Raw genomic sequence first — 25,443 nt, forward strand, 5'->3', positions numbered from 1 at the left:
GGGAAAGGCTGGAGGGAGCCATGAGAGAGACTGGGGGAAGGTTGGAGGGTGCCACAAGAGAGACAGATATGAGGGGTGTGGGAGAGAGAGAGACTGAATGAAAGCTGTGGGGAGGTATGAGAAAGAGACACACACACAGAAGCTCGGTGAAGGCTGTGGCGGGGGGGGGGATATAAGAGAGAGACAGACTAGATGAAGGGGGGGGTATAGGGGTATGAGAGAGAAACTGATGGAGACCCAGGTTATGGTGATAGACATGTTCTTTCAAATTGCTTATTCTAATTGTTACCGTTTATTCTTGTAAGCATTTTTCTAAATTTCATTATAATATAATGACCCATTAAATTCCAGAAATACACTTACGATAGATATTCATTTAAAGGAAGGAAAAGCCTCAACGAGCTCTAGATCAACTGATCTATAGAGCTTAAAACTGTTGAATCACACCGTCTATGGACAACGCAATGCATACTTTTTAGTACTCCCAGCATAAAACAGCATCCAGTGCTCAAAAACTGGAAACAGTCAACTTCATGAGCTACCACTCTTGTAACTCCTCAATTCCCCAGACCACCGGGAGTACGAACAAGTATGTAATTATTTATTTATTTAGATTTGCTCACACCTTTTTCAGTAATAGCTCAAGGTGAGTTACATTCAGGTACTCTGGATATTTCTCTGTCCCAGGAGGGCTCACAATTAAGTAAGCGTCGCCCATAGATAGTGTGATTCAACAGTTATACAGCAGCAAACGGAAGATATATTTAATAAGTTCTAAAAAGTTCTACAAATTTTTTTTTTGTTACATTTGTACCCCGCGCTTTCCCACTCATGGCAGGTTCAATGCGGCTTACATATTGTATACAGGTACTTATTTGTGCCTGGGGCAATGGGGGGTTAAGTGACTTGTCCAGAGTCACAAGGAGCTGCCTGTGCCTGAAGTGGGAATCAAACTCAGTTCCTCAGTTCCCCAGGACCAAAGTCCACCACCCTAGCCACTAGGCCACTCCTCCACTCCCTAGTGGAGTGGAGGATAAACGTGTGGATAAATGGACTAGGAAGGTTTTTAAGCCGATGATGAAGAGTAGATCTTTGTGATCATTTTAATTTCTATAGATGAGTTGGTCTGGAGTTCTTTGAGGCTTTTTCTTCCTGTAAATGAATATCCATCAGAAGTATATTTCTGGAATTTAGTGGGTCATTATTTTGATTTTTTTTCCAGTTAGTAATAAGCCATGTAAGAATGTGAATATTGCTATCTTTAAACTCGCGGAGAGATGAGAATGCCTGACTATTAGGGCAGAACAGTTTCAGTAGCTACCTTGATAGATTCTCAAATTCTAAAAGTCAAAAATAATTACCTCTCTCCCAGGGGTGGGACCTCACATGTTTAGGGAAAAGTTAGGGTGTAGAGCGTTTTGTGTGTACATAGAAAAAGTCAAGTGAGACTCTCTTCCTCATATAAAAACTTTTCAATAGATTTAATTTTATTTTGTTTTGATGTTTTTTTGTAATTTTTATGTTATGCTTTAGATTAATTTTTACTGTAAACCATTCAGAGCTATTTTTTTTAGACACGGTATATAAGGCCTGTTATGTGTGGCGCATTTTGAAAGCACATAGGCTTACAAAGTTCCATAGGCTACTATTTTAACTTTGTAAGTCTAAGTGCTTTGAAAATGAGCCTTAGTCTTTTTAGCTCTCCCTTTCTACTTAATTGGTCAGACTTATTCGCCATCCTTCTCTTTCCTTCTCTCCTTAATTTTATCCCTCCTTACCCTTTCTCCCAAATTACACTATCCTATCCTGTCTACCCTCTTTTATCCTAGTCATATATTATGTAGCTCAACTTATCATACACTACTAAGCCCAACTTTACATTGTTTTACTACTGTTTTATTAAAATTCTATTAACTTTGTATTTCAAATTACTATGTAAACCGCATTGAGCCTGCATTATGTGGGAAAGCGCGGGGTACAAATGTAATAATAATATCTAGTATAACTCCCAACATGCAGCGTGACTGAAAAGGGCACAGAACTGTCTTTCACACCAGTAACTGTTTCTGAAACTAGAGTAAAAAGGGTGCCGTAACCCGGAGAATTTAGTATCATGTTGACTTTTATAGCAGCTATGCTTCCTGAATTTTCTTTAGCAGTTCTTAGAATTAGATAAAAAAAACATTATATGAATGCAAAACGTTCTTAGAATTCAGGATGTGTGCTGTGCTAGTAGCTGTACAAAGAGGATGAATGTGGGTGGTTCTGTTTAATGGTGCAGAATATAAAACATTTTATTGCTATTTAACATGTATGTACTTGAGACATAGGGGCACAGTACTGGAAGAAGACTGTTCCATATTCCGTGGTGAATGGATAGATTTTTGAATGTCACAAAACCTGATCAATGATAAGAATATCTGTTCAGATGTCCTTCTCTTTAATGAGTGCAAAAGCAGAGCAAGTATTTTTCACAGGTTCATGCTTTTATGAGAATTTCAGGGAATAATTGTGTAAATATTGATTGCATATTGTTCTAGTGATACCGTCCACCTGCCCATAATAAAGGAAAAGTCCATAGACCATTATTAAAATGACTTGGAGAAAATCCACTGCTTATTTCTGGGATAAGCAGCATAAAATGTATTGAACATTTTGGGGTTCTTGCTGGGTATTTGTGACCTGGATTGGCCACTGTTGGAAATAGGATGCTGGGCTTGATGGACCTTTGATCTGTCCCAGTGTGGCAATACTTATGTACTAGGATGTACTGGGAGTTCAAAGGTGAAAACTGAAGGCCCCTCATTTTTTACCCTTGGGAATTTCCAGCGAGCCACTGTCCTCTTAAAAGTAGAAGTGATGTGACTATTTCTGAGTTTGAGCCAGTTGTGTTTCTTAACTCTGCATTTTCCCAGCTTAATGTATATCCTTAGTAAAGAGTGCAGAATATTGAGAAAGGAGCCTTTTTTTAAGCTGCCATTGTGATTATATAGAAACACAGATTAGGCCTTATTCATTGCTAATAACCGTTTATTGTTTCAGTCATTGTAATTTTGCTAATTTTTAATGATGGTAACTTATACGTGCTTTATTATATGTTTAGATTTTTTTTAACCTAGTTTGCTGGCTGCTGTTGGATTGTTATGATTTTGTTAATCACCTTGAGCGTAACTGGATATAAATAGAAAGTTCAGTAAATAAGAATTGTGTGGCCCATCTAGTCTCTCTATTCCTGATACAGTACCACAGAGCCTACTTGATCCTAGACTTTACATTCTATATGCTTGCATCATGGGTTGTGTGATGTAGCACCTCTCGGCAGGAAGTAAGAAGAACTCTAGTAAGTAGAGAAGTCCACAGTGTACGGTAATTTCCACTTTCCAGGGTCAGTATTTTGAACTCCCTTTTAATTCAGAGTGAAATAAAAGCATATAGTCCAAGCATTACACGCAGCATGGCAGCCACCTGTAGACTTTTTGCAATATTTAGGTTTCTGATTCATTTGCTGTGTATTGTTCTCAGTAGAAAAGAAAAATAAATCCAACCAAGGACCAGGGGGAGCTTTATACAAACAAGCTTCTTTGTGGCAGTTCCTATTACTTCTTGGCAAACATTTGGTCTTCTTTTGCTTAAACTTGATGCCTCTTCCTTCTGTTCAAAGTTTTACTCAGGCAACAGGCTATGATTCAGTCTTTAGGTATGAGGGAAAGTCCTCAAAAATCCCCTGTCCCCCAAACAGTCTTATTTCAATAGATAACACTGGTGCTCACACAAGTACCCAGCACCCAAAAATATCTCCTTTATGTTTTTGTTTGGCCCCTCTAACAAGCCTGGGGCTCAAACAGCTAGCAGATCCCATACATAATCACTCATAATGGTCCCTCTATGTGTGTTACTTTGTAGTATAAGGTTAGTAAATCTCAGCAAATGTGCAGAACATCCTTGAACAGGCCAGACAGCAAAGGAAGTTGAATGTACAATATGTATATAAAAAAATCTTGAGTAGTACAAGTTTCAAGTTCTTGAAACTTATTTCAAGCTACATAACAGCAGCATTTAAAAAATGCTATTGAAATAAACCGTTGTAACATAGTAGATGACGGCAGAAAAACACCTGCACGATCCATCCAGTCTGCCCAGTAAGATAAACTCATATGTGCTACTTATTGTGTATACAGTGGGGGAAATAAGTATTTGATCCCTTGCTGATTTTGTAAGTTTGCCCACTGACAAAGACATGAGCAGCCCATAATTGAAGGGTAGGTTATTGGTAACAGTGAGAGATAGCACATCACAAATTAAATCCGGAAAATCACATTGTGGAAAGTATATGAATTTATTTGCATTCTGCAGAGGGAAATAAGTATTTGATCCCCCACCAACCAGTAAGAGATCTGGCCCCTACAGACCAGGTAGATGCTCCAAATCAACTCGTTACCTGCATGACAGACAGCTGTCGGCAATGGTCACCTGTATGAAAGACACCTGTCCACAGACTCAGTGAATCAGTCAGACTCTAACCTCTACAAAATGGCCAAGAGCAAGGAGCTGTCTAAGGATGTCAGGGACAAGATCATACACCTGCACAAGGCTGGAATGGGCTACAAAACCATCAGTAAGACGCTGGGCAAGAAGGAGACAACTGTTGGTGCCATAGTAAGAAAATGGAAGAAGTACAAAATGACTGTCAATCGACAAAGATCTGGGGCTCCACGCAAAATCTCACCTCGTGGGGTATCCTTGATCATGAGGAAGGTTAGAAATCAGCCTACAACTACAAGGGGGGAACTTGTCAATGATCTCAAGGCAGCTGGGACCACTGTCACCACGAAAACCATTGGTAACACATTACGACATAACGGATTGCAATCCTGCAGTGCCCGCAAGGTCCCCCTGCTCCGGAAGGCACATGTGACGGCCCGTCTGAAGTTTGCCAGTGAACACCTGGATGATGCCGAGAGTGATTGGGAGAAGGTGCTGTGGTCAGATGAGACAAAACTTGAGCTCTTTGGCATGAACTCAACTCGCCGTGTTTGGAGGAAGAGAAATGCTGCCTATGACCTAAAGAACACCGTCCCCACTGTCAAGCATGGAGGTGGAAATATTATGTTTTGGGGGTGTTTCTCTGCTTAGGGCACAGGACTACTTCACCGCATCAATGGGAGAATGGATGGGGCCATGTACCGTACAATTCTGAGTGACAACCTCCTTCCCTCCGCCAGGGCCTTAAAAATGGGTAGTGGCTGGATCTTCCAGCACGACAATGACCCAAAACATACAGCCAAGGCAACAAAGGAGTGGCTCAGGAAGAAGCACATTAGGGTCATGGAGTGGCCTAGCCAGTCACCAGACCTTAATCCCATTGAAAATTTATGGAGGGAGCTGAAGCTGCGAGTTGCCAAGCGACAGCCCAGAACTCTTAATGATTTAGAGATGATCTGCAAAGAGGAGTGGACCAAAATTCCTCCTGACATGTGTGCAAACCTCATCATCAACTACAGAAGACGTCTGACCGCTGTGCTTGCCAACAAGGGTTTTGCCACCAAGTATTAGGTCTTGTTTGCCAGAGGGATTAAATACTTATTTCCCTCTGCAGAATGCAAATAAATTCATATACTTTCCACAATGTGATTTTCCGGATTTAATTTGTGATGTGCTATCTCTCACTGTTACCAATAACCTACCCTTCAATTATGGGCTGCTCATGTCTTTGTCAGTGGGCAAACTTACAAAATCAGCAAGGGATCAAATACTTATTTCCCCCACTGTACCTTACCTTGATTTGTACCTGTCCTTTTCAGGGCACAGACCATATAAGTCTGCCCAGCACTATCCCCGCCTCCCAACCACCAGCCCCGCCTCCCACCACCAGCTCTGAAACAGACCGTATAAGTCTGCCCAGCACCATCCCCGCCTCCCGCAACCGGCTCTGCCACCCAATCTCGGCTAAGCTCCTTAGGATCCATTCCTTCTGAACAGGATTCCTTTATGTTTATCCCACGCATGTTTGAATTCCATTAACGTTTTCATTTCCACCACCTCCCGCGGGAGGGCATTCCAAGCATCCACTACTCTCTCCGTGAAAAAATACTTCCTGACATTTTTCTTGAGTCTGCCCCCCCTTCAATCTCATTTCATGTCCTCTCGTTCTACCGCCTTCGCATCTCCGGAAAAGGTTCGTTTGCGGATTAATACGTTTCAAATAAGGTATTTGACTTTACAAGGAGCTGCGGTGGGAATCGAACTCAGTTCCCCAGGATCAAAGCCCACTGCACTAACCACTAGGCTACTCCTCCACTAGCAACATTCCATCTAGAATCTCAAATAGTAGCAACCACTAGGCTACTCCTCCACTCCTCTTTAAAAAAGGTTTGCAAGTCCGTAGACCATTATTAAAATGAACTTGGGGAAAATCCACTATTTCTAGGATAGGCAGCATAAAATGTATTGTACTTTTTGGTGATCTTGCCAGGTACTTGTGACCTGGATTGGCCACTGTAGGAAAAAGGATGCTGTGATTGATGGACATTCGGTCTGTCCCAGTATGGCAATACTTATGTTCATATGTACTTATGACCTTCCAGGATATATTCAGGAGCCAATGTGATATAAGAGAATATGCAAATGCTTTCTCTTTTTATGGCTTTAAAACTGTTTTAAAACTGATGTGTTTCTGTGTAGCCACAGAGGTTTTCGGATATGTCCACATTGCATTTATTTTCAGCTCTCCCCATATTGGGCCAAGTGCTGGAACACATTTTTTTTCCTTCTGGCACATATTGTAGTGATGAAAACATTAAAAAAAACCCCGAAGGTTAAGACAACTAAGCAACAGAAATACTTAAATAGGAGTTGCCACATGTGGAGGCTCATTTTCAAAGCACATAGACTTACAAAGTTCCATAGGTTACTATGAAACTTTGTAAGTCCAAATGCTTTGAAAATATACCTCCACGTAACTTTGTAAGTCTATATGCTTTGAAAATGAGCGCCTTAATGTCTGTCTTGCTCATAGTTGTTTTCTGTTTTACGAGTTCTCAAGCTTAAAAATGTAAAAGAAGTATTTGAACTGTTTGAAACATGTAGTACAAATTATGATTTAAAAATGGTACTGCAAGACACTCAAACTTTTGAGGATATCAAATGTTTCAAAACTAGAATAAGGAAAATTCACATCTTTGAAAGTCATGTTGTCCTGTTCAACTTATCTAAAGCGATGATTCCCAAACCTGCCCTGGGGGAATCCCAACCAGTCAGGTTTTCAGGATATCCACAATGAATGTTCATAAGATTGCATGCACTGCCTCCTTGGTATGCAAATCTATCTCATGCATATTCATTTACGATATCTGAAAACATGGATGGCTGGGGTTCCCCCAGGACAGGTTTGGGAACTGGTTTAAAGAGCAGTTATTTCTATTTTCTACTGCGCAGTGCTAACCGGGCAGTAATCGTCAGTGTACATACGCTGACAATTACCGCCCGGTTAACGCGTGAGACGTTACCGCTAAGTCAGAGGGTGGCGGTAAAGTCTCAGGCCCAAAATGGATGCGATCTCGTTTTAATTCTGCCATTTTCGGCCACAAAAAAGGACCTTTTTTGCAGGTGCGCTGAAAAACGGACCTGTGCACGTCCAATACACGCACCTACACCAGCACAAGCCATTTTTTGGCACGCCTTATGAACAGGACAACATGACACATTCAAAGAATGGAATTTTCCTTATTCTAGTTTTCAAAGTTAACATTTGATAGCCTCATAATTTTGACTGTCTTGCGGTACCATTTTTAAATCATATTTTGCAATTTTACAAATCTTTGTATTTGGATGGCTTCTACTTCATATCGAGGTAGACGATACAATAAATACCAAACCATGCTAACTTTTGTCCATATATGTTTTTTTTTTAAACAGATGATAGTATCTCTGCCACAAGTACTTCTGATGTCCAGGACCGTCTTTCAGCTCTTGAGCTGCGAGTACAGCAGCAGGAAGATGAGATCACGGTGCTCAAAGCAGCTTTGGCCGATGTACTTAGACGTCTTGCTATCTCCGAAGACCATGTAGCCACTGTGAGGAAAACAGCACCTAGTAAAGGTACTAATGCTAACCTCAAATGTTTGTTTATTATGTCAGAGTGATAACTTTGGGGTCTGTTCTGTGTCAAGTTATTGTACTACTGCATCCTACATAAGTAATATGGAATCTGTGTAAAGTGTCATCGGAAATGCAAAATGTACTAGTCCCTCCTCCTCCAATGCTTGAGGTACTGGGGAGGAGGTTGGGTTAAGGGGTCGGGGGGGGGGGGGGGGTGGAGGAACAAGGGACCAGAGGACCAGGGTCACACTTTACCACCAAGGTATTTTTGTTATTTGTGGGTGCTCCGGGGATTACCCATTGTGGGGGGTCAACTGGACCCCAGGACTGACGGTGACAGCCCAGGCTGCCTGATGGCGTGGCCTGAAATGGGGTGGGGAAAAAGAAGAGGGCTAGTCTGGCGCTATTGGCCTTTAGCACCCCCATTTACCTTTGGTCATCTGCCGGTTGTAGAATTACCCTGTAAAGACCAGACTCTGTATATGGCGCAGAAAAAATAACACGCTTAGATCTAGTCTATAAACCACGCCTAATATTAAGCGTTGTTTCTAGAATACACGTAATAGCCGGACCTGCGACTAAATTTAGAAATGACCATTTACGCCAAGTAAAACCTGGTGTAAATGCCTGCATCCAACTTGGGCGCGGATCGGGCATATTCTATAATAGCGCATGTAATTTGTAGGGACACCCATAAGCTGCTCATTGCTCTCCCATGCCCACGCCCCCTTTTGAGATCCACACATTAGAATTTACTCTCACCACTTTACATGATATGCTTAAAAAATTGCATGCGTAAATTCTAATTAGTGCCAATAATTGCTTGTTATTGGCCAATTATCAGCACTGATTGACTTGTTAATTAAGTTGCTGGCACATTTTGGCTGCACTGCCAAATTTATATGCACGACTTTAGTCACCATTTATAGAATCTGGTGGCAAATGTATTAGTATGTGCCTATTGACATTAAAAAAAAAAATCTTAAAAATCAAAGAAAAGATCAGGTTGTGGTTACTAAAGCTTTTTAAAATTATCCCCTGCCAGATGTCATGAAGGCGTTGACAGATAATTGGCCCAGACTCAGATTCTTGCTATGCTGTCATGTTTGCGAAGGAGGCAGGCAGCCATCAATTGCACATATAAATTCAGCGGTATACCATTTGTCTTATGTCTCATCAGGACTCAAACATCCTTGTCTAATGCTTTATGCAATCAGTACAAACAAGTCTGGGTCGGTCGTGCAGTGAACACAGCAAGTCCTTTGCTGCTTGGTACAGCTGTTTAAACTGTAGCCATCAGGAGTAAGGTTGTGCTGTACTAGACATTGGGAGAGTGGTTTTCTTAGTGACCGTTGTGATTAATGAATCCACCGTAAGAACCTTCAGCAAGTCTGTCAGCAGCAGGCAGCGCGTAAAGATACGACATAGCTCTAAGCAACCTTATGCCCACTGTCCGGCGTATCCCACCGCGCCAAAATAAGGATTTTCATGGCCTCATGCACATGAAAGGAACGAGGTGGGCATTTGGTGCCAGACATAATAGAGGGCACCGGACCTGTTCCCCCTAAACGATTCAGGGGGTGAAATGGCCAAAACCTCAAAAGCCCTAATAATCAGGGAGGGAAGCTCTTCTCTGCGAAAAGGCGGGCAGCCGTCAGTTCACCCCCCTCCTCAAAAGGCAGGGTGACCTCATCTGCCAAATCCAGTGATTCTGAGGGAGAGCCCGGAGACAAAACCGGGCCATCTGTGTCAGATAGCTCCTCAGGATCCAAAATCTCCACCCGGGGACGTTTTGGCAGGAAAGATTGAGAGGCTGCATTTACTGAGGAAGAGATGGGGTTGCCTGAAGAGAAGCTCCTGACTTCTTCAGAAGAAAGGCATTGTGCATTAATAAAACAAAATCCGGGGAAAAAGGAACTGAAAGGGACTCCCCTGCTCCCTCTAAATTGCTTTCCTCCATCGGATCCTGTGCCACAGAAGCGCGCTGTGCCTCCTGTCTGTCAACCGCCACGTGCGGAACTGGTTGCGCATGAGAGGAAAAAATGGCGCGCGCTGCACTAACTGCCCCGAGGAAACTGCCGAAACTATCCCCTACGCTTCCGACTCACCGGACGCCTGAGCGGTACCCCCATCACGCTGACCACCCGCTGTGGGCTGACGGCGGCACGACTCTCACTCCCCCGACGCTGCTCTCCGGCCCCCACACCGGAAGCAGCATTTAGCCACCTCAGAAGGCACTGACATGCTCCACAAATGCCTGCCCCTCAAACAGACTCGGCAGCCCGTCTAGCTCCTTGGTATGATTAAACAAAAACAAAGTCTCTTAAAGAGACGCTTAACTTTTTTTTTTTTAGTCAGGAGAGAAAGACAACACCCAATCAGGCCCACAGCCCCGGTCGACGGAGGAAGGGTAGGGAGAGACTGAGAGGGACCTGGCACCACCAGGTGTACACCAGAAGCTACAAACAGCCACTCAACCCCTGACTGTGCTAAACTAGGCCCAAAGGACACCAGTAGCCAGATCAAACCACAGCTACACAGAGATGTCCCTCCACCTGCTAGATAGAGAGAATACTTAGCTTCAGCTGGCTGCACAGGTCCACATAAAGCAAACCTTGGAGGTTCTCTCTATCTCCACCTGCTGGTAGAGGGGCACAACCCATAAGTCTCTGGATTGATCTGTGGGAGGCTATGGAAAGAGAAAAAGAAAGGCACCAAGAGCAAAGAGCTCAGCCTTCTGGTTGGTAGTTGGGTGCATGAGAAAAACAGAAGCGAACTGCAGGCAACAGAGATCCCCTAGACACTTTCCTTTTTTTAAACTTAGAACTTAATGGTGTTGTCTAACAACTAATGATATAGTACTGCATAGAGTATATATTCAAAACATGTGATAGAAAATATTTTTTATATTCTACTGTGGGACCCTTAGTAATTGGCAGTTGGCGCGCGCTGCATGCTTAACGGCTGGTTAGTGCATGAGACCTTACGGCTAAGTCAATGTGGCGTTATGGTCTCAGGCCGAAAATGGAATCGTGCTGGTTTTCATTTTGTCGCACGTCCATTTTCAGGCACATTAAAAAAATCCCCTTTTTATCCAGGCACGTTCAGGAAATGGACCAGCATACATCCAAAACACACGCCTACATTAGCACAGGCCACTTTTGGGTGCGCCTTAGTAAAAGGGCCCCATACCTGTCTATATGTTCCATCTTTGCTTATACCCTAGTCAATTAAAATGTTCTATTACGTATTGTGTTGACATTGTAAATAGTATACTATCCTGCTTATTTTTGAAAGGAGAAAAACGCCCATGTTCGGGAGATGGGCGTCCGTTTCCCGTGGGCGGCCAAATCGGTATAATCGAAAGCCGATTTTGGTCGTCTTCAACTGCACTCCGTCGCGGGAATGAATAAAGTTGATGGGGGTGTGTCGGAGGCGTAGTGATGGCGGGACTGGGGCATGGTTATCGGCCGAGCAGAGATGGGTGCGCTTGGCCAATAATGGAAAAAAGAAAGGCATTTTTTGCGAGAATTTAGGACACTTTTTTTGGACCCTTTTTTCTCACGAATAGGTCCCAAAAAAGTGCCCTAAATGACCAGATGACCACCGGAGTGAATCGGGAATCACCTCCCCTGACTCCCTCAGTGATCACTAACCCCCTCCCACCAAAAAAAACCCACTTGCAAAAACCTTATTTCCCAGCCTCTATGCCACCCTCAAATTCCGTACCCACCTCCATGACAGCAGAATGTGTGCGATCTCTCACAGCCTTTCCCTGGGTCAGATGTGGCTCTCGGGTGCACTGCAGGGTCACATCAGCATTGCATTGTGGTGGGTGTAGGGTATTGGGCTCCATGATTTCACTAGCTTGTGTTACAGTCTCATGATGTTGGTAGTTGGTAGGCTGTTCTCCCATGGTGCTTTTCCCTCTGCTTACTGGGTCAGAGTTTCTGGTAGTCCACGAGGTAGTGGCCATTTTTGTAAGTCCGTTTTAGATCCCTTTCATGTGTTAGCCACGTTACAGAACTTAGTTCTTACCTTGAATGTTGCTGAAAGAGGGCATTGTACACCATTCTGCCAGCTCTGACCTACTGCTAATCTTAGTACCATGGAGACTCGTTGCCAGTGGGGCACAACCAACCTCTGATCTGCAGTTAACTGTGAGTAAACGCGGTTATTGAAATAAAGGACGTTTTCAGCGAGATTAGTCTTACGGTGTGAACTGCTGTGCCAAGGTTATACAGCAGCAACAAGTCCTGTCCCTGGAGCAGTTTTAGTGGGTAATGCAGTGCACTTCAGGGAAGCAGACCCAGGCCCATCCCCCCTACCTTTACCACTTGCGGTGGTAAATGGGAGCCCTCTACCCCCCCCCCCCCCCAAAACCCACTGTACCCACATGTAGGTGCCCCCCTTCACCATTAAGTGCTATGGTAATGGTGTTGAGTTGTGGGGAGTGGGTTTTGGGGGGGATTTGGGGGTCTCAGCACCCAAGGTAAAGGAGCTATGCACCTGGGAGGTAATTTAATGTTTTTTCCTGTTTTTTAAAAGTGCCCCCTAGGGTGCCCGGTTGGTGTCCTGGCATGTGAGGGGGACCAGTGCACTACGAATCCTGGCCCCTCCCATGACCCAAAGCCTTGGATTTGGTCGTTTTTGAGCTGGGACGCGTCGGTTTCGATTATCGCTGAAAAACGAAAACGCCCAGCTCAATCAAACGCCCACATCTCAAAAACACCCACATCCAATGCATTTGCCTGGCACAAACCGTATTTTCGAAACTAAAGATAAACGTCCATCTTTTTAGAAAATACGATTCGGCCCACCCCTTCACGGACCCATTCTCGGAGATGGACGTTCTTACACATGGGCGTTTGCGTTCGATTATGCCCCTCCACGCCATACTTTGTATTGTTATTTGAATATTTTTATTGCTGTAATTGTCTATTGCTGATGTTTGATTTATTCTTACTGTACACCGCCTTGAGTGAAATCCTTCAAAAAGGCAGTAAATAAATCCTAATAAATAAAATAACAGCAAGAAGATTATTTTGCAGTAAACAGGGCAAAACAGGCAAATAGCTTAACAGCGTTATTATGGCAATAAAGTTTCTTATAGTAATTACTAAGCAATTAGCATAATATTAAAGACATTCAGTATGTGTGTTTCAGGTAACAGAGTTCACAATGGAGAATAGTGTGACTGACGAAAGTCTTTTATGTAGATTGAATGCAAAGGCTGACAATCAGCAGCAGGCAACATGCAGTGTTGAGATATGGCTTTTTGATGAGAAAAGTACATACCTTTACTTGAGCTTAACCAGCCTTACCTTCTGAGTCTCTTTATCTAGGAAGGATTGTAAGGATTCAGGAGAGTCAAAAACATGGGCGGTATTGTGTAAAGTGATGATCATTCTCACTGGATATTGCAGCCCAAATCTCGCTCCTTTTTCCTTAAGCCGTGGTGTCAAGGCCAAAAACTGCTTTCTTTTCTATACAGAGTTTTAGACAAATCAGGCACAATGTTGATCTTCCTTCCTTCATATATTATCGAAGGAATTGGTCTCGCTGTGGTGAGTATTGAAAGTGCCTGTGGATATTGAAGCAGCTTTGCTATTATAGGCCGTGGAGACTTTGCATTTGATTTAATCGTCCCTGTAGATCTGTGTGTGTGCTCAAATTCCAGTTTGATATCATGTGGCAAATGCAAAGTTTCGGGTAGCTATGTACTTAAAAACACAAGTAAATCTGAACCCTCAGCATGTTCTAGTAAGCCCAGAATTCTTATGTTGTTTCTTCTGCTCCTGTTAGCGAGATCTTCCATTTGTTTTTCTAAGGAGTGGAGCTTGTCTGGTGTTGTTTGTACCAGGGCTGCCAAGGGAGGGAGGGGGCAAAATTCCCCAGGGCCCGGCATCCAAGGGGGGGCCCACCCAGAGCTAGCTCTTCTGTTCCTGTGTGCAGCAACGCCATGGGTCAGAGTACTTCCTTCTTGCCGTGTCCAAACAGCCTCTGTAGACGTGGCAGGAAGGAAGGAAGGACTCTGCTCTGTGGTGCTGCCGTGCACAGGAACAGGAAAGCCGTGCTAGTGCCAAGCCCTGGTGAATTTTGCCATGCACAGTGACAGGAGCAGGACAAGTAAGCAGGGCAGACCTGGAGACAGGATTGGGGTCGAGGGAGGGGTGTTTACTCCAGGCCCAGCTTTGTCTCTCAGCAACCCTGGTTTGTACATGCTGGCGTAGATCAGTGGCAGTTTGTTCCGAGTGTTTTTCTACATCTTCTAATTGTGATTGAAATTCAGAAACTGAAATCTTAAGTGCCAATAAGTCATTTTTGAAGTTGCAAGTAGTCTCGAAATGCTTTGTGGTGAGTTTGTGCTGTTCCTTCAGTACCTCTATATGCGCTTCTGAGTAATGTGTGACAGACCTGTATGGTGCCATTTTTTCCGGAGAAGGCAAATCACATTTTGTTCTTTTTGCTCCTGTGGAAGAGGATGATTCAGCTTCTTGCTTATGTGCCTTGTTAGAAGACATGTTCACAAATGTTAATGTAAACTTTGAACATGAAAAAATTGTGCCAAAGACACCAAAAAGCTTGATTTTAATAAGGCCTAGGAGGGAGCTCCAGGCCTACACGTCCATCTCATCTGAGGTCCTCTAGCACTTGCTGTCTTTTAAAAATCCATACTGTTTTTAGAATTTTACAATGGCAAGCACAAATTATATGCCCTACTTGGCTCAACTCGGGCATTCGGCACACACTCAGACGTATCAACCCCCGCCCCCTTCAATACCACACTACAAGCCGTATCTTCGATAGAATTGGATTTATTTTGGCCGCTGCCAGGAACATCAAAATTGTTACAACTTAAACAAATTACATTACATCTTCTACTAATCATTATGCCAGCATGCATTTCTACCCGGGTACACAGCTTCTACACGTAGTTGCATATTCTGGGCCACAGGCCAAGCCGTACCAAGCCCCTGTGGCCCCCTGTGCTGTTTTCCAAGCACCCGACGTCACTTGGTGTCTCCCGTTGAAGGAGGCACCTACCACATTTACAAAATGATGTTCTAGGCCTCCCGGCCGCCCAAGCCAGGAGACAAGTTGTATACACGTTGTTTCCCGTTGAAGGAGGCACCTACCACATTTACAAAATGACGTTCTAGGCCTCCCGGCCGCCCAAACCAGGAGACAAGCTGTATACACGTTGTTTCCTTATAACAAGGCTGCTCACATGCAAGCCTACCATTTGCATCAACTTGATAATTTTCCACACAACTCTTTCTGCAGCAGTAGTTACCCCAAACTTGTAACTGTTATATGTCAAGCTGCTGTGTACCCATTGCTGGCTGTGCGTAAACATTGTAGTCTAACGCCTCGCTGCGACAAATCTTGCCTCTCAAGTGGGTGGGCGGGTGGGCGTTGCTCTTCTCCTGCTTCCAAATTCAAAAGGACTTCCTGTGCAGTTCAAATTCCTCTCTCCTCCTCCCTTGCTTCTCCCCTTCTTTCCTGCCCCCTCCCCTTGCTACCCCTTGTTTCCCTCCCACTACTACCTCTGCTCTCTAGCTAGGCCCTCCCTGTACCCTCCCCCACACTTCTGTCTTCGCTGGCCTTCAGCCCGGTTGTGGTCGGCCCCCCTTTAATGGGTGTGCCTGGTTCTTTCTCTTGAAATTCTTTGAGAGGGTCACAAGGAAAAAATTCTCTAATATTACATTTCTCTTCTGTTAAAGATTTTAGGTTTTTTTTAGATTCTGTACTGCCTCCTTTCTTTACCAGGCTACTAGGCTTTGGAATTCTTTACTGCCAGTTATCAGACTTTAGCCTTCTTATCTTGGATTTAGGGGCCCTTTTATTAAGCCCCGTAAGCGTCTACGCACACCCATTGTGCTCCAAAATGGAGATACTGCATTGCTCTTGCGGTAATTTCATTTTTGCTGCGCGACCGATACAAGCGGCTGAAAAATAATTTTTGTTTTTGGCCGTGCGTATCGGATACGTGCCAAGTGGCATTTGGCGCGTGTAGGGCATTACCACCCGGATACCGTGTGAGACTTTACTGCTGGGAATGATTGCGCGATGGGGAATGTATGGATATGACAGGAGTTAGTTGGCGGTCGGGGAGGGAGGGGAATTGCCATGGGGAGTGGATTGAAAAAGTGGGGTTGGCAGTTTGCTCTCTCTCTTAGTAGGGCAGGTGTATCTCTGTTTCACGGTATACCACACTTGCAAGGTTGTAACACAAGAAGGGGGGTGGAATGGGTGAGGCATGAAATGCTCAGTTGTATATTGGTAAAACTTGATTGATTTATAACTCTCACTTCTGCTGATTCATGGAAAGTATAATGGCGGATGTGGGGGGAGGAGAGTAATTTGACATACTATGGTTGTCATCTGTTGGATGTTTTGAGGGTTTGCCAAATTATTTCAACAATTCAATATGTGTATCATCTGGGAGGGGGTTTAATAGCTTAAGTTGGGGAGGGGAGAAAATATTCAAACTTTGATGATGGAATACCACCTTGCCTTTGTTCAGTAGGTACTACTAACCAGCTTATCGGTGGAAATTGCTGCCACTGATAATATGCTAAATCATCAATAAATTATTGAAACTAAATACTACTGCGTAAGTTTAGCATCAATCAGTTTATTCTACAAATATATTGTAAAATCAGACTTTGTGGCCAAACTTCACTCCTGTGAATTAAAAAAAAAAAAAAAAGGTAATTTTATAATAAACAAAATCATGGGAGGCTACAGGAATAAATCATGTAACATAGTAACATAGTAGATGACAGCAGAAAAAGACCTGCACGGTCCATCCAGTCTGCCCAATAAGATAACTCATATGTGCTACTTTTTGTGTATACCCTACTTTGATTTGTACCTGATAGCTTTTATAACAAAAAGTTTTTATTGTCCCCCTGTGAATTAATATAGTTCATCATGAATATACCCCCATTCACCCAAGTTATCCAATAAATGGCAGCCTTAGGTGAATTTATTTTCTTTTTATCTTTTAATAATGTGCAAATCTGTCACTTGTTTATGACGATGTACTCAAACTGGGAGTAAGGTCTGGGAGTATCCGTGGAGTATGAATCTCGGTTTTTTTTATTCTATCATTGATAAAAGTGTACTGAAAACACTGTTTTTGTCGACTTTGTAAATATTACACTGAACTAGAGTGCAACAGAAACAATCATGAAAAAAAAATGTTGAGAAAAATTCTACACTCGTCTTTCAGTAGGGTTATCAATAGAAATAAAATTAAACATAGAAAAGAAAATAAGATGATACCTTTTTTATTGGACTAACAATACATTTTTTGATTAGCTTTCAAAGGTAACCCTCCTTCAGTTCACAAAAAAACAAATGTTGATAAATAACAGTGCATATAAGTGAAACATCAAAGCACTCCAATGACAGTCTCACAGGAAGAGGATGGGGTGGGTAAGGTGTTATAATTATAGATCACAGTGATGTTACAAGAATTTGGGCAATCTGAAATACCTGTAGATGTTAATTTGGTGTAGACATTGGTTTTACTTGAATTTAAGAAAGATGCAGTGTACATCAGGTCTGTGGAGTCAGAATCAGTAAAAATGTACCGACTCCAACTTCAAAATTTAAAAAAACAAAAAACATTACCATATTTGGAAAATTTTATCATTTTTATTCTTACATTTTTGCCTGGATCTGAACTACTGATAAATAATTATATTTACCAGTACTTTAGATCCAGAACAAAACATTTAAGGCCCTGTTTACTAAGGCGTGTTAGTGTTTTTAGCATGTCTACATTTAGCACGTGCGCTAACCATGTAGGTGCCTATAGGGATATTGTAGGCACGTACATGGTTAATGTGCGTTAAAAACATTAACGCGCCTATAATGCTGCTTAGTAAACAGAGCCCTTAAAGCCTAATATCAGTAGGAGTTAGAGCTGAAGGTTTGGTGTACCAACTCCACACCCATTGCTATGCTGCATGTAAGAAAACTACATCCCTACTCTTGAACTTAATAGTTGTTGTATAGCTCCCCTTCCAATTTACGAATCTTTTCTTGTAACAATTTGGATTTTAGATTTGCTTTCCAAATGTAAGATATAGTTTATGGTTTATTGGATTTAGTATACCACTGTTCCTTAAACAATAACAAGGTGATGTTCATTACAAAAGAAGGAATGCCAATAAAAATAACAGCATTTAGTATATCTCGATTTAAAAATGATTTGGGCAAGTTGCTAGAAGAAAAGTCTATAGGCTGCTATTGAGATAGACATGAGGAAGCCAGTGCTTGCCCTCGGATTGGTAGCATGGAAAGTTGCTACTTTTTGGGTTTCTGGCAGGTACTTGTCACCTGGATTGGCCGCTGTTGGCAACAGGATACTGGGCTGCATGGACTATTGGTCTGACCCAGTTTGGCTATTCTTCTGTTCTTCTGAAAAATGAGATGTAGAACAGAATTAGGAATGAGCATAGGTAAACAAGCTAAAATGCAGCCATTAAATCACACTCACAGAGGCCATCCAGAAAGGGGAGAGAGAGAGAGAGCTCGAACTTCAGAATATCCTAGTGTTGAAACTGTCAGTCCCTGGTATATTGTAGGCCCACAAAGATAAGTAAGTCATTACTAATGATGAGTAGTAGTAGTAATATTAGTAGTAATGCTCTAACCTTGGAGTATAAAGGCTCCAGATGTATGTTGACTGGAAATGAGTTCCAGAGAGCGGGCGTGAGACAGGAAAATGCACGCATCCTAGTACTCTCATAATGTCCTTCATGAAATGTTGGGATGTACAGTAGGTATTTCCCTTCCCAGGGAGGTTTACAGTCTGTTTTCTTTCTGATTCATTAGAGATTTAGCTTAACTTACCCGAGGTTCCAAAGAGTTTGGGGGAGGAAACTGGGATTTGAACTCTAGCTTTCCAAGTTAATGGCTTGCTGCGCTAAACACAAAGACGACAACTCCATTCTGGTTCAGATGTTTTGGCATCAGTCCAAAGGTTATTGCTGCTGGAAACCCTCTACGTATCACCCTTTCAATTAAAAATTTTCAACAGAGTTTTGATGAAATCTTTGTTATCCTTCCTTAGGTCAGTCTGCCCTTCGAGAAGCATTCTCTATGTCCTGCATAACCAACGGAAGTGCTGGGAACAGGAAGACAAGCCATAGCTCGTCAATGTCCGTGGCTAGAAAAGATACGCTTTCATCCGCTGCTAAAAGGTATCTAGCTATCATACCTGAAAAATTCCAGGAAATTAACGTGGTTGCCAAGTAGATGAAAAGGAAAGCCGTGGAACCAACAAAAGATGCTTATCTTTAATTACTGGTCTAACCCAGTAGTTTGATTAGCTTTCCGATATTTGCTTCCTCAAGAACGAGCTACATTTGCAAATAAACTGCTGGTTGAATTACATTGTCCCCATAGATTCTATATATGGCGCATATAATTGTGTGTGCACATTTGGGCTTGCGCCCAATGTGCACGCACAATTTAATTGGGCAACGAGCCAATTAGTGCCTATAATTAAACGCTAATAATTATCGGTGCTCATTGGCAATAATTAGAATTTACACGTGCATCTTGCTAGGCGCTGTTCTATAAAGATGCACGTGTAAATTCTTGTGCATGGATCATAAAAGGGTACGTGGCCATGGGAGGGTCATGGGCAGGTCATGGCTGTTCCAAGAATTTATGCGCAGTGTTACAGAATAAATGCAGATCCATGCCTAATTTAGGTACGAGGTTTCAGTTGGTGTAAATCCTCACGCCTAAAAGTTAGGGAGCGGATCCCAGTGCTACACGCTGTTCTATAAATGGCACCAAACTCGGAGCGTCATTTATAGAATTCTGCTTAGAGCTCATTATTTTCGGCGCCATAAATAGAATTTGGTCCTGTATGTGTTTGTAGTGTTAAAATACTTTAAAACAAGCATTGCTGTTATATAATGCTGTTTATTTGCTGCTTGGATGATGTTACCCTTGGTTCATGACTGATGAAGGGAGTTTTGGTATTGAAAATGTGCTAGATTAGTCCAGCAGACGTATTGCTTACACTTTGCTTGCTGGCCTGTTTAATTAAAAAAGTATTATTTGAAATACAGGTATGAAAGTTATAACATCACTTCTATTGTCGTCTGTAGAATTTAGACGTAGAAAGTTTGCTGTAAAGGAACAGAAGTATAGAAGGATGGGGTAGTCAATAAAAAGTTGACACTACAAAAATTAAACATTAAATTGACATTACTTTAGAATTTTTCTGTTTTGTGATCACAGGCTCAGCTTGTATTTTTTGCTTGTTTTTTAATTGTATAGCTTTCTTCATTCATGTTCATTTTCTTTACTGCCTTAACTTTAAACAAAAGTTACATTACAGGTCCTGAGAGCATTGAAGGTTGGCAAGCAAAATCCTTATTTGGTTAGAGTACTTCAGTTTAAAATGTGCTGAAATTATTTTATATATAATGAGGACATTTTTTCTATTGTCTTGCTGTCTTTAGAATGCAGGTTCTTGTATCCATGTACTTCACAACTGCTTTGAATTAGTTACAAAATAGATATATGATAGTACGTGTAGGAATTTGAACATGAAGTCCATAGGTGTATTTAACTCTGTTCTTTGGCCTAATTTCACACCATTTCCTTGTAGGTAAAAGTGTATATACTGTTTACAACCCTCATATGTTTACTCACATTAATTGTTCATTCATAACCTGCATAAACAGCATGGGTTCAATCAAGGTGGGAAACAATCATAAAATTCTATATAGAAAGATACAATTAAAAATTAGAACATATCTGAAAATTAACATGAAATACCATTAAACCCAGCAATCATAAGGGGGTGAATTTTATATATGGCGCCAAAAAAAGCTCTATTTTATAAGCCATGTTTAAGGGATCCTTTTACAAAAGCGCACAGAAAAATGGCTTGGGGTAGTGTAGGCGTGGGTTTTGGGCGTTGCGCCGATCCATTTTTTTAGCGCGCCTGTAAAAAAAGGACGTGTGGCAAAATCAAAATTGCTGCGCGTCTATTTTGGATCTGAGACCTTACTGCCAGCCATTGACCTAGTGGTAAAGACCTACACATGTCAGATGCCACTTGGCATGCATCCGTTACATGCACCAGAAAATATTTCAGACGCACGTAGTGGATGCGCACCAAAACTGAAATTAACGCAAGGGCCATGTGGTAACCGGGCAGTAACTACGCGGCTTAGTAAAAGGGCCCCTAAGTTAGGTGTGATTTATAGAATAGTGCTTATTTATGTATTTATTTATTACATTTGTACCCCGCGCTTTCCCACACACAGCAGGTTCAATGCGGCTTACATAGTAAATAGAATTACAAAGTATTGTAAGGAGAATATTACAAACTGTAATAAACATAGTAATAGTAAGGTTTTAAGACTAGGTGAATTGAACATGGAAAGGTAAACAAGGCAAAATAGGCAAAAGGAGAGATTGGGAGGGGTATGGTGTAGGGAAGATGGAGACGAGAAGACTGGGATATGAGTATAAGGAGTTTGGGAGACATGGTTTAAGGATCAGGAGATGTATGGGTGGGCTTGAAAGGTTAGGTTATGCCTAGGAATTACGCTAAACTTTAGGCACGGCCATTTGCACCAACTAAAACGTGGTGCTAATGTATGAGAAATTAAGCGCGTATCCCCCTTATTCTGTAACAATGCGTGTAAATGTATTTATTTATTTATTTATTAGGATTTATTTACCGCCTTTATGAAGGAATTCACTCAAGACGGTGTACAGTAAGAATAGATGAAACATGAACAGGAGGCAATTAGAGCAGTAAAAATATTCAAAAACAATACAAAGTATGGCATGGTATACTAGCAATGTCAACACAATACGTAATAGAACATTATAATTGATAGTGAAAGGGTAAAGCAAAAATGGAACGTATAGATAGGTAAGAGAGTAAAAGGAGTTAGAAAGTAAGGTGATTGATTTAAAGAAAGGTGCACATGAGGTCAGAAAGATGGTTAAATATTATCTCAGCTAGGGTAGAAGTAGATAAACATGTCCTGCGACTCCTAGTGTGTGTGAGTGAGATGATTGAAGAGCCAAACTTTCACCTGCTTCCTGAAGTAGATAGTCTTGTGTTAAGCGGAACCTTTCAGGGAGTGCAATTCCAGAGTGTGGGGGCTACTCCGGAGAAGGCTCGCTTGAGGGTATTACGTTGTGTAATGTCTTTTGGAGAGGGTGTGGTTAGTGATAGTTCTTGGGAGGACCTTAGTGTGTCCTTGGAGGTGTGTAGAGGATCATCCTATTCTTCAGGTACTTGGAGCCATTTGCTTTAAGGGCCTTGAATAGGAACGTCCCCGTTCTATCCATGACCGTCACATTCCCCTACCCCTTTTAAACTTGCATGTAAAATTTTAGGCACAGATCCTGTGCCTAAACTGCAGGTGTAAATTCTAATTAAACCTAATTAGTGCCAAAAATGCTTGTTAGAAAGCCAATTAGCTCATTAAATTACGCACACAACTTGGGTGCACAACCAAATTTCTGTACGCAATTTTTGGTGACTTTTATTGAATTAGGGGGATGATACAGAAATAAAATAAATGACACAGATAAGTGGGTAACTATTATATAATCCATATGTATGAGAGAAAAATTCAGTTGATAATTGTCTCAAAAAGCAACACATCTAAAATCTAAGATCACCTAAGCACATCAATAGATCAAATACCATCATTAGCGATGATCATACTGTGGAGGAATAAAGTTGCTCAAAAAGACTAGTTGTAAGTTTTTAAGAAACTGCTTCAACCTTAACTCATACAGCAGACAAATCTAAATTAATGCTACCTGTCCCCTCAAAGTCCTTCCTATAGTGCTGACCAACAGATAACTTTGAGCCGTTAATAATTTGAATCTGCCCTAATCCAGTGAGCGCAGATCACAAGGACAGTAAGTGTCCGGTAGATAATTCAAGTAGTCAGAGATCATACTATGAATAATGTTTTAAAACAAAAAAGTTAGCTTTTTAAGTCGTTTCCTTTCCTAAATTTGGAAGGATAACTCTTTCCCATCTTGACCCATTTAAAAAAATGGCTGTAATAGTTGGAAACGTGGGTAAATATCTGCTTACTTTTCTTTAAAACTTGGAAAATTACCTTCCACATGACCATATAATTCATATTAAGAAATCACTTTCATTATTATTATTATGTCCTGCACCTTCCAATGCTCAAGGCAGGTTACAAATGTACATCCCCAGTGTTTAAAACAGTACAAAAACATAAAATGACATAAATTTCAGCAGTACATAGATTAATGCAACACAGTGAACCAACAACATATCTCAATTAATAGTATCAGCTCTTGTCAGCATAGTACATACGGGTGTATAAAATTTCATAAACATGCTTCAGTACCTATGTAGTGCTGCAAAACCTTTGTAACACTGGTCCCAACTCATTCAGTTCACAGGCACCGGCTAAGCTCTTCAGGTCAGGCACCCCAGGACCAGGATATGCAAAACACAGAGTTCAAAATGTCAAGCTGGGCGCAGGCCGGGGCTGGGCTAAATCCCGGTAGGCTGAAGGGTATTTTTTTCTGGGAACTCTTTATTTCATTCACATATACATTAGGAAACTGGTCAACTTGGTCTGTACATTTCAGGGCTTTTCAGATGGTCAGCACAGTGTCAAACATAATGTCCAAATGATATCAGGACATTCAAATCACAGCTCAGTTCGATCTCAGATTTCCTCTGTTTGCAAATAACAAATGACTCAGTTCTGTGTCTAATACTAGCAGTAAGGTACACTAGTTAATACCAAGGTTATTGCAAGGCAATAAATTGTATTTAAAGGAGAAAGAGACCTTAGAAACCACTCGGATGAGCTATCCTTGGTTACAACCAGCTGATGTTTTGTTTCTATCATCGGGCTCAAAAACTCTTCTTCTTTTTTTTTTTTTGTAATGTGCTTCTTTCTGTGCATTTATTGTGCATCAAAAAAATATATGTTGAAGAATTTAAAACCTTGACAACTTTAATGGTGATAAGCTTTCAAACCACTTATTGCATTAATAACACAGAGCCATTTTGAAAGCGGTATTGAGAGCATATACATCACAGTGGACAAAATCAGCACAAGACGGGTGAAACAATGGCCCCGTTGAACATTAAGATAAGCGCTGTGTTAATAATGCAATAAGTGGTTTGAGCGCTTGTTATCACCCTTAAAGTTGTCAAGGTTTTAAATTCTTCACCATATATATATTTTGATGCGCCATAAATGCACAGAAGCACATTATAAAAAAGAGGAGTTCCTCAGCGTCCCTCCGGGTCGGCCCAGGGTTGGACTGATGGGTTGTGCACGCCTTCCAGCAGGAGGAGACTCCAGAGGGTCTAAAGGAAAGCAAATTAGCAGGTAAGGTCTAATTTCTCCTTTTTGAGCCCGATGATAGAAACAAAACTGGCTTATTCATCAGCCGGTTGTAACCAAGGGTAGTTCATCCAATTGGTTTCTGAGGTCTTTTTCTCCTTTAAATAAAATTCTTTGCCATGCAATAAGCTTGGTATTAACTAGTGTACCTTATTGCTAATATTAAATTACCAATCTGATTGAAAATTAGTGTGTTTTCTTTACTTATCTGAGTGCTTCACAATTCAAAATTAGCAAGCAATCTCAATTTGTGAAGCAGGACCATGGAGGCACATCTAATAGGACTTTCTGACAAAATGGTCAACGGTTCAGCTCCCGAAGAAGCAAACTGTGAAACGGAGGCGCTTTGACGAGCTAACCGTAAAAGCATCTATACACTCAGATTAGTGCCATTTAATATCTAAAGACAATACAGTGAAACCTGCAGTTTTTGTTGACGTCGGTTTTCGTCGGTCACCTCGGAATTCGTCAGTAAATGCCATGTTAAATGTTCATGTATTGCTAGTGATTTGAGGGCGTGTGCAGGAGGTGGGTGTGTTTTACATCATGCGTGTTAATTGCATTGGCTGGCTGTTGGTGTGGAAGGCATGGGATATTTCTAGTGCCACTCACCCCCTTCCCCTTGTTCCTGTTTGCATTTGTTTAGTGTTTTTGAAGGGCGGGAGCAGGAGCTGGGTGTGTTTTACATCATGTGCATTAATTGCATTGGCTGGCTGTTGGTGTGGAAGGCATGGGATATTTCTAGTGCCACTCACCCCCTTCCCCTTGTTCCTGTTTGCATTTGTTTAGTGTTTTTGAAGGGCGGGAGCAGGAGCTGGGTGTGTTTTACATCATGTGCATTAATTGCATTGGCTGGCTGTTGGTGTGGAAGGCATGGGATATTTCTAGTGCCACTCACCCCCTTCCCCTTGTTCCTGTTTGCATT

At 41.8% G+C, this 25,443-nt stretch overlaps 1 protein-coding gene across 4 annotated transcripts in view; it reads left to right on the top strand.

Moving 5' to 3' along the window:
- Positions 1–25,443, top strand: part of EML4 (EMAP like 4) — a 391,221-nt gene that overhangs the window by 230,804 nt on the left and 134,974 nt on the right. For 2 of the 4 annotated variants that reach the window (XM_030195783.1, XM_030195784.1), the window contains exons 2-4: positions 7,915–8,097; positions 19,190–19,319; positions 23,550–23,660. In XM_030195783.1, the coding sequence (XP_030051643.1) occupies positions 7,915–8,097; positions 19,190–19,319; positions 23,550–23,660 (424 nt within the window). The remainder of the gene's footprint in view (positions 1–7,914; positions 8,098–19,189; positions 19,320–23,549; positions 23,661–25,443) is intronic. The other 2 variants (XM_030195785.1, XM_030195787.1) reach the window with 1 other exon arrangement.

The sequence above is a fragment of the Microcaecilia unicolor genome, chromosome 3, assembly GCF_901765095.1.
Source record: "Microcaecilia unicolor chromosome 3, aMicUni1.1, whole genome shotgun sequence".
Classification (NCBI taxonomy): domain Eukaryota; kingdom Metazoa; phylum Chordata; class Amphibia; order Gymnophiona; family Siphonopidae; genus Microcaecilia; species Microcaecilia unicolor.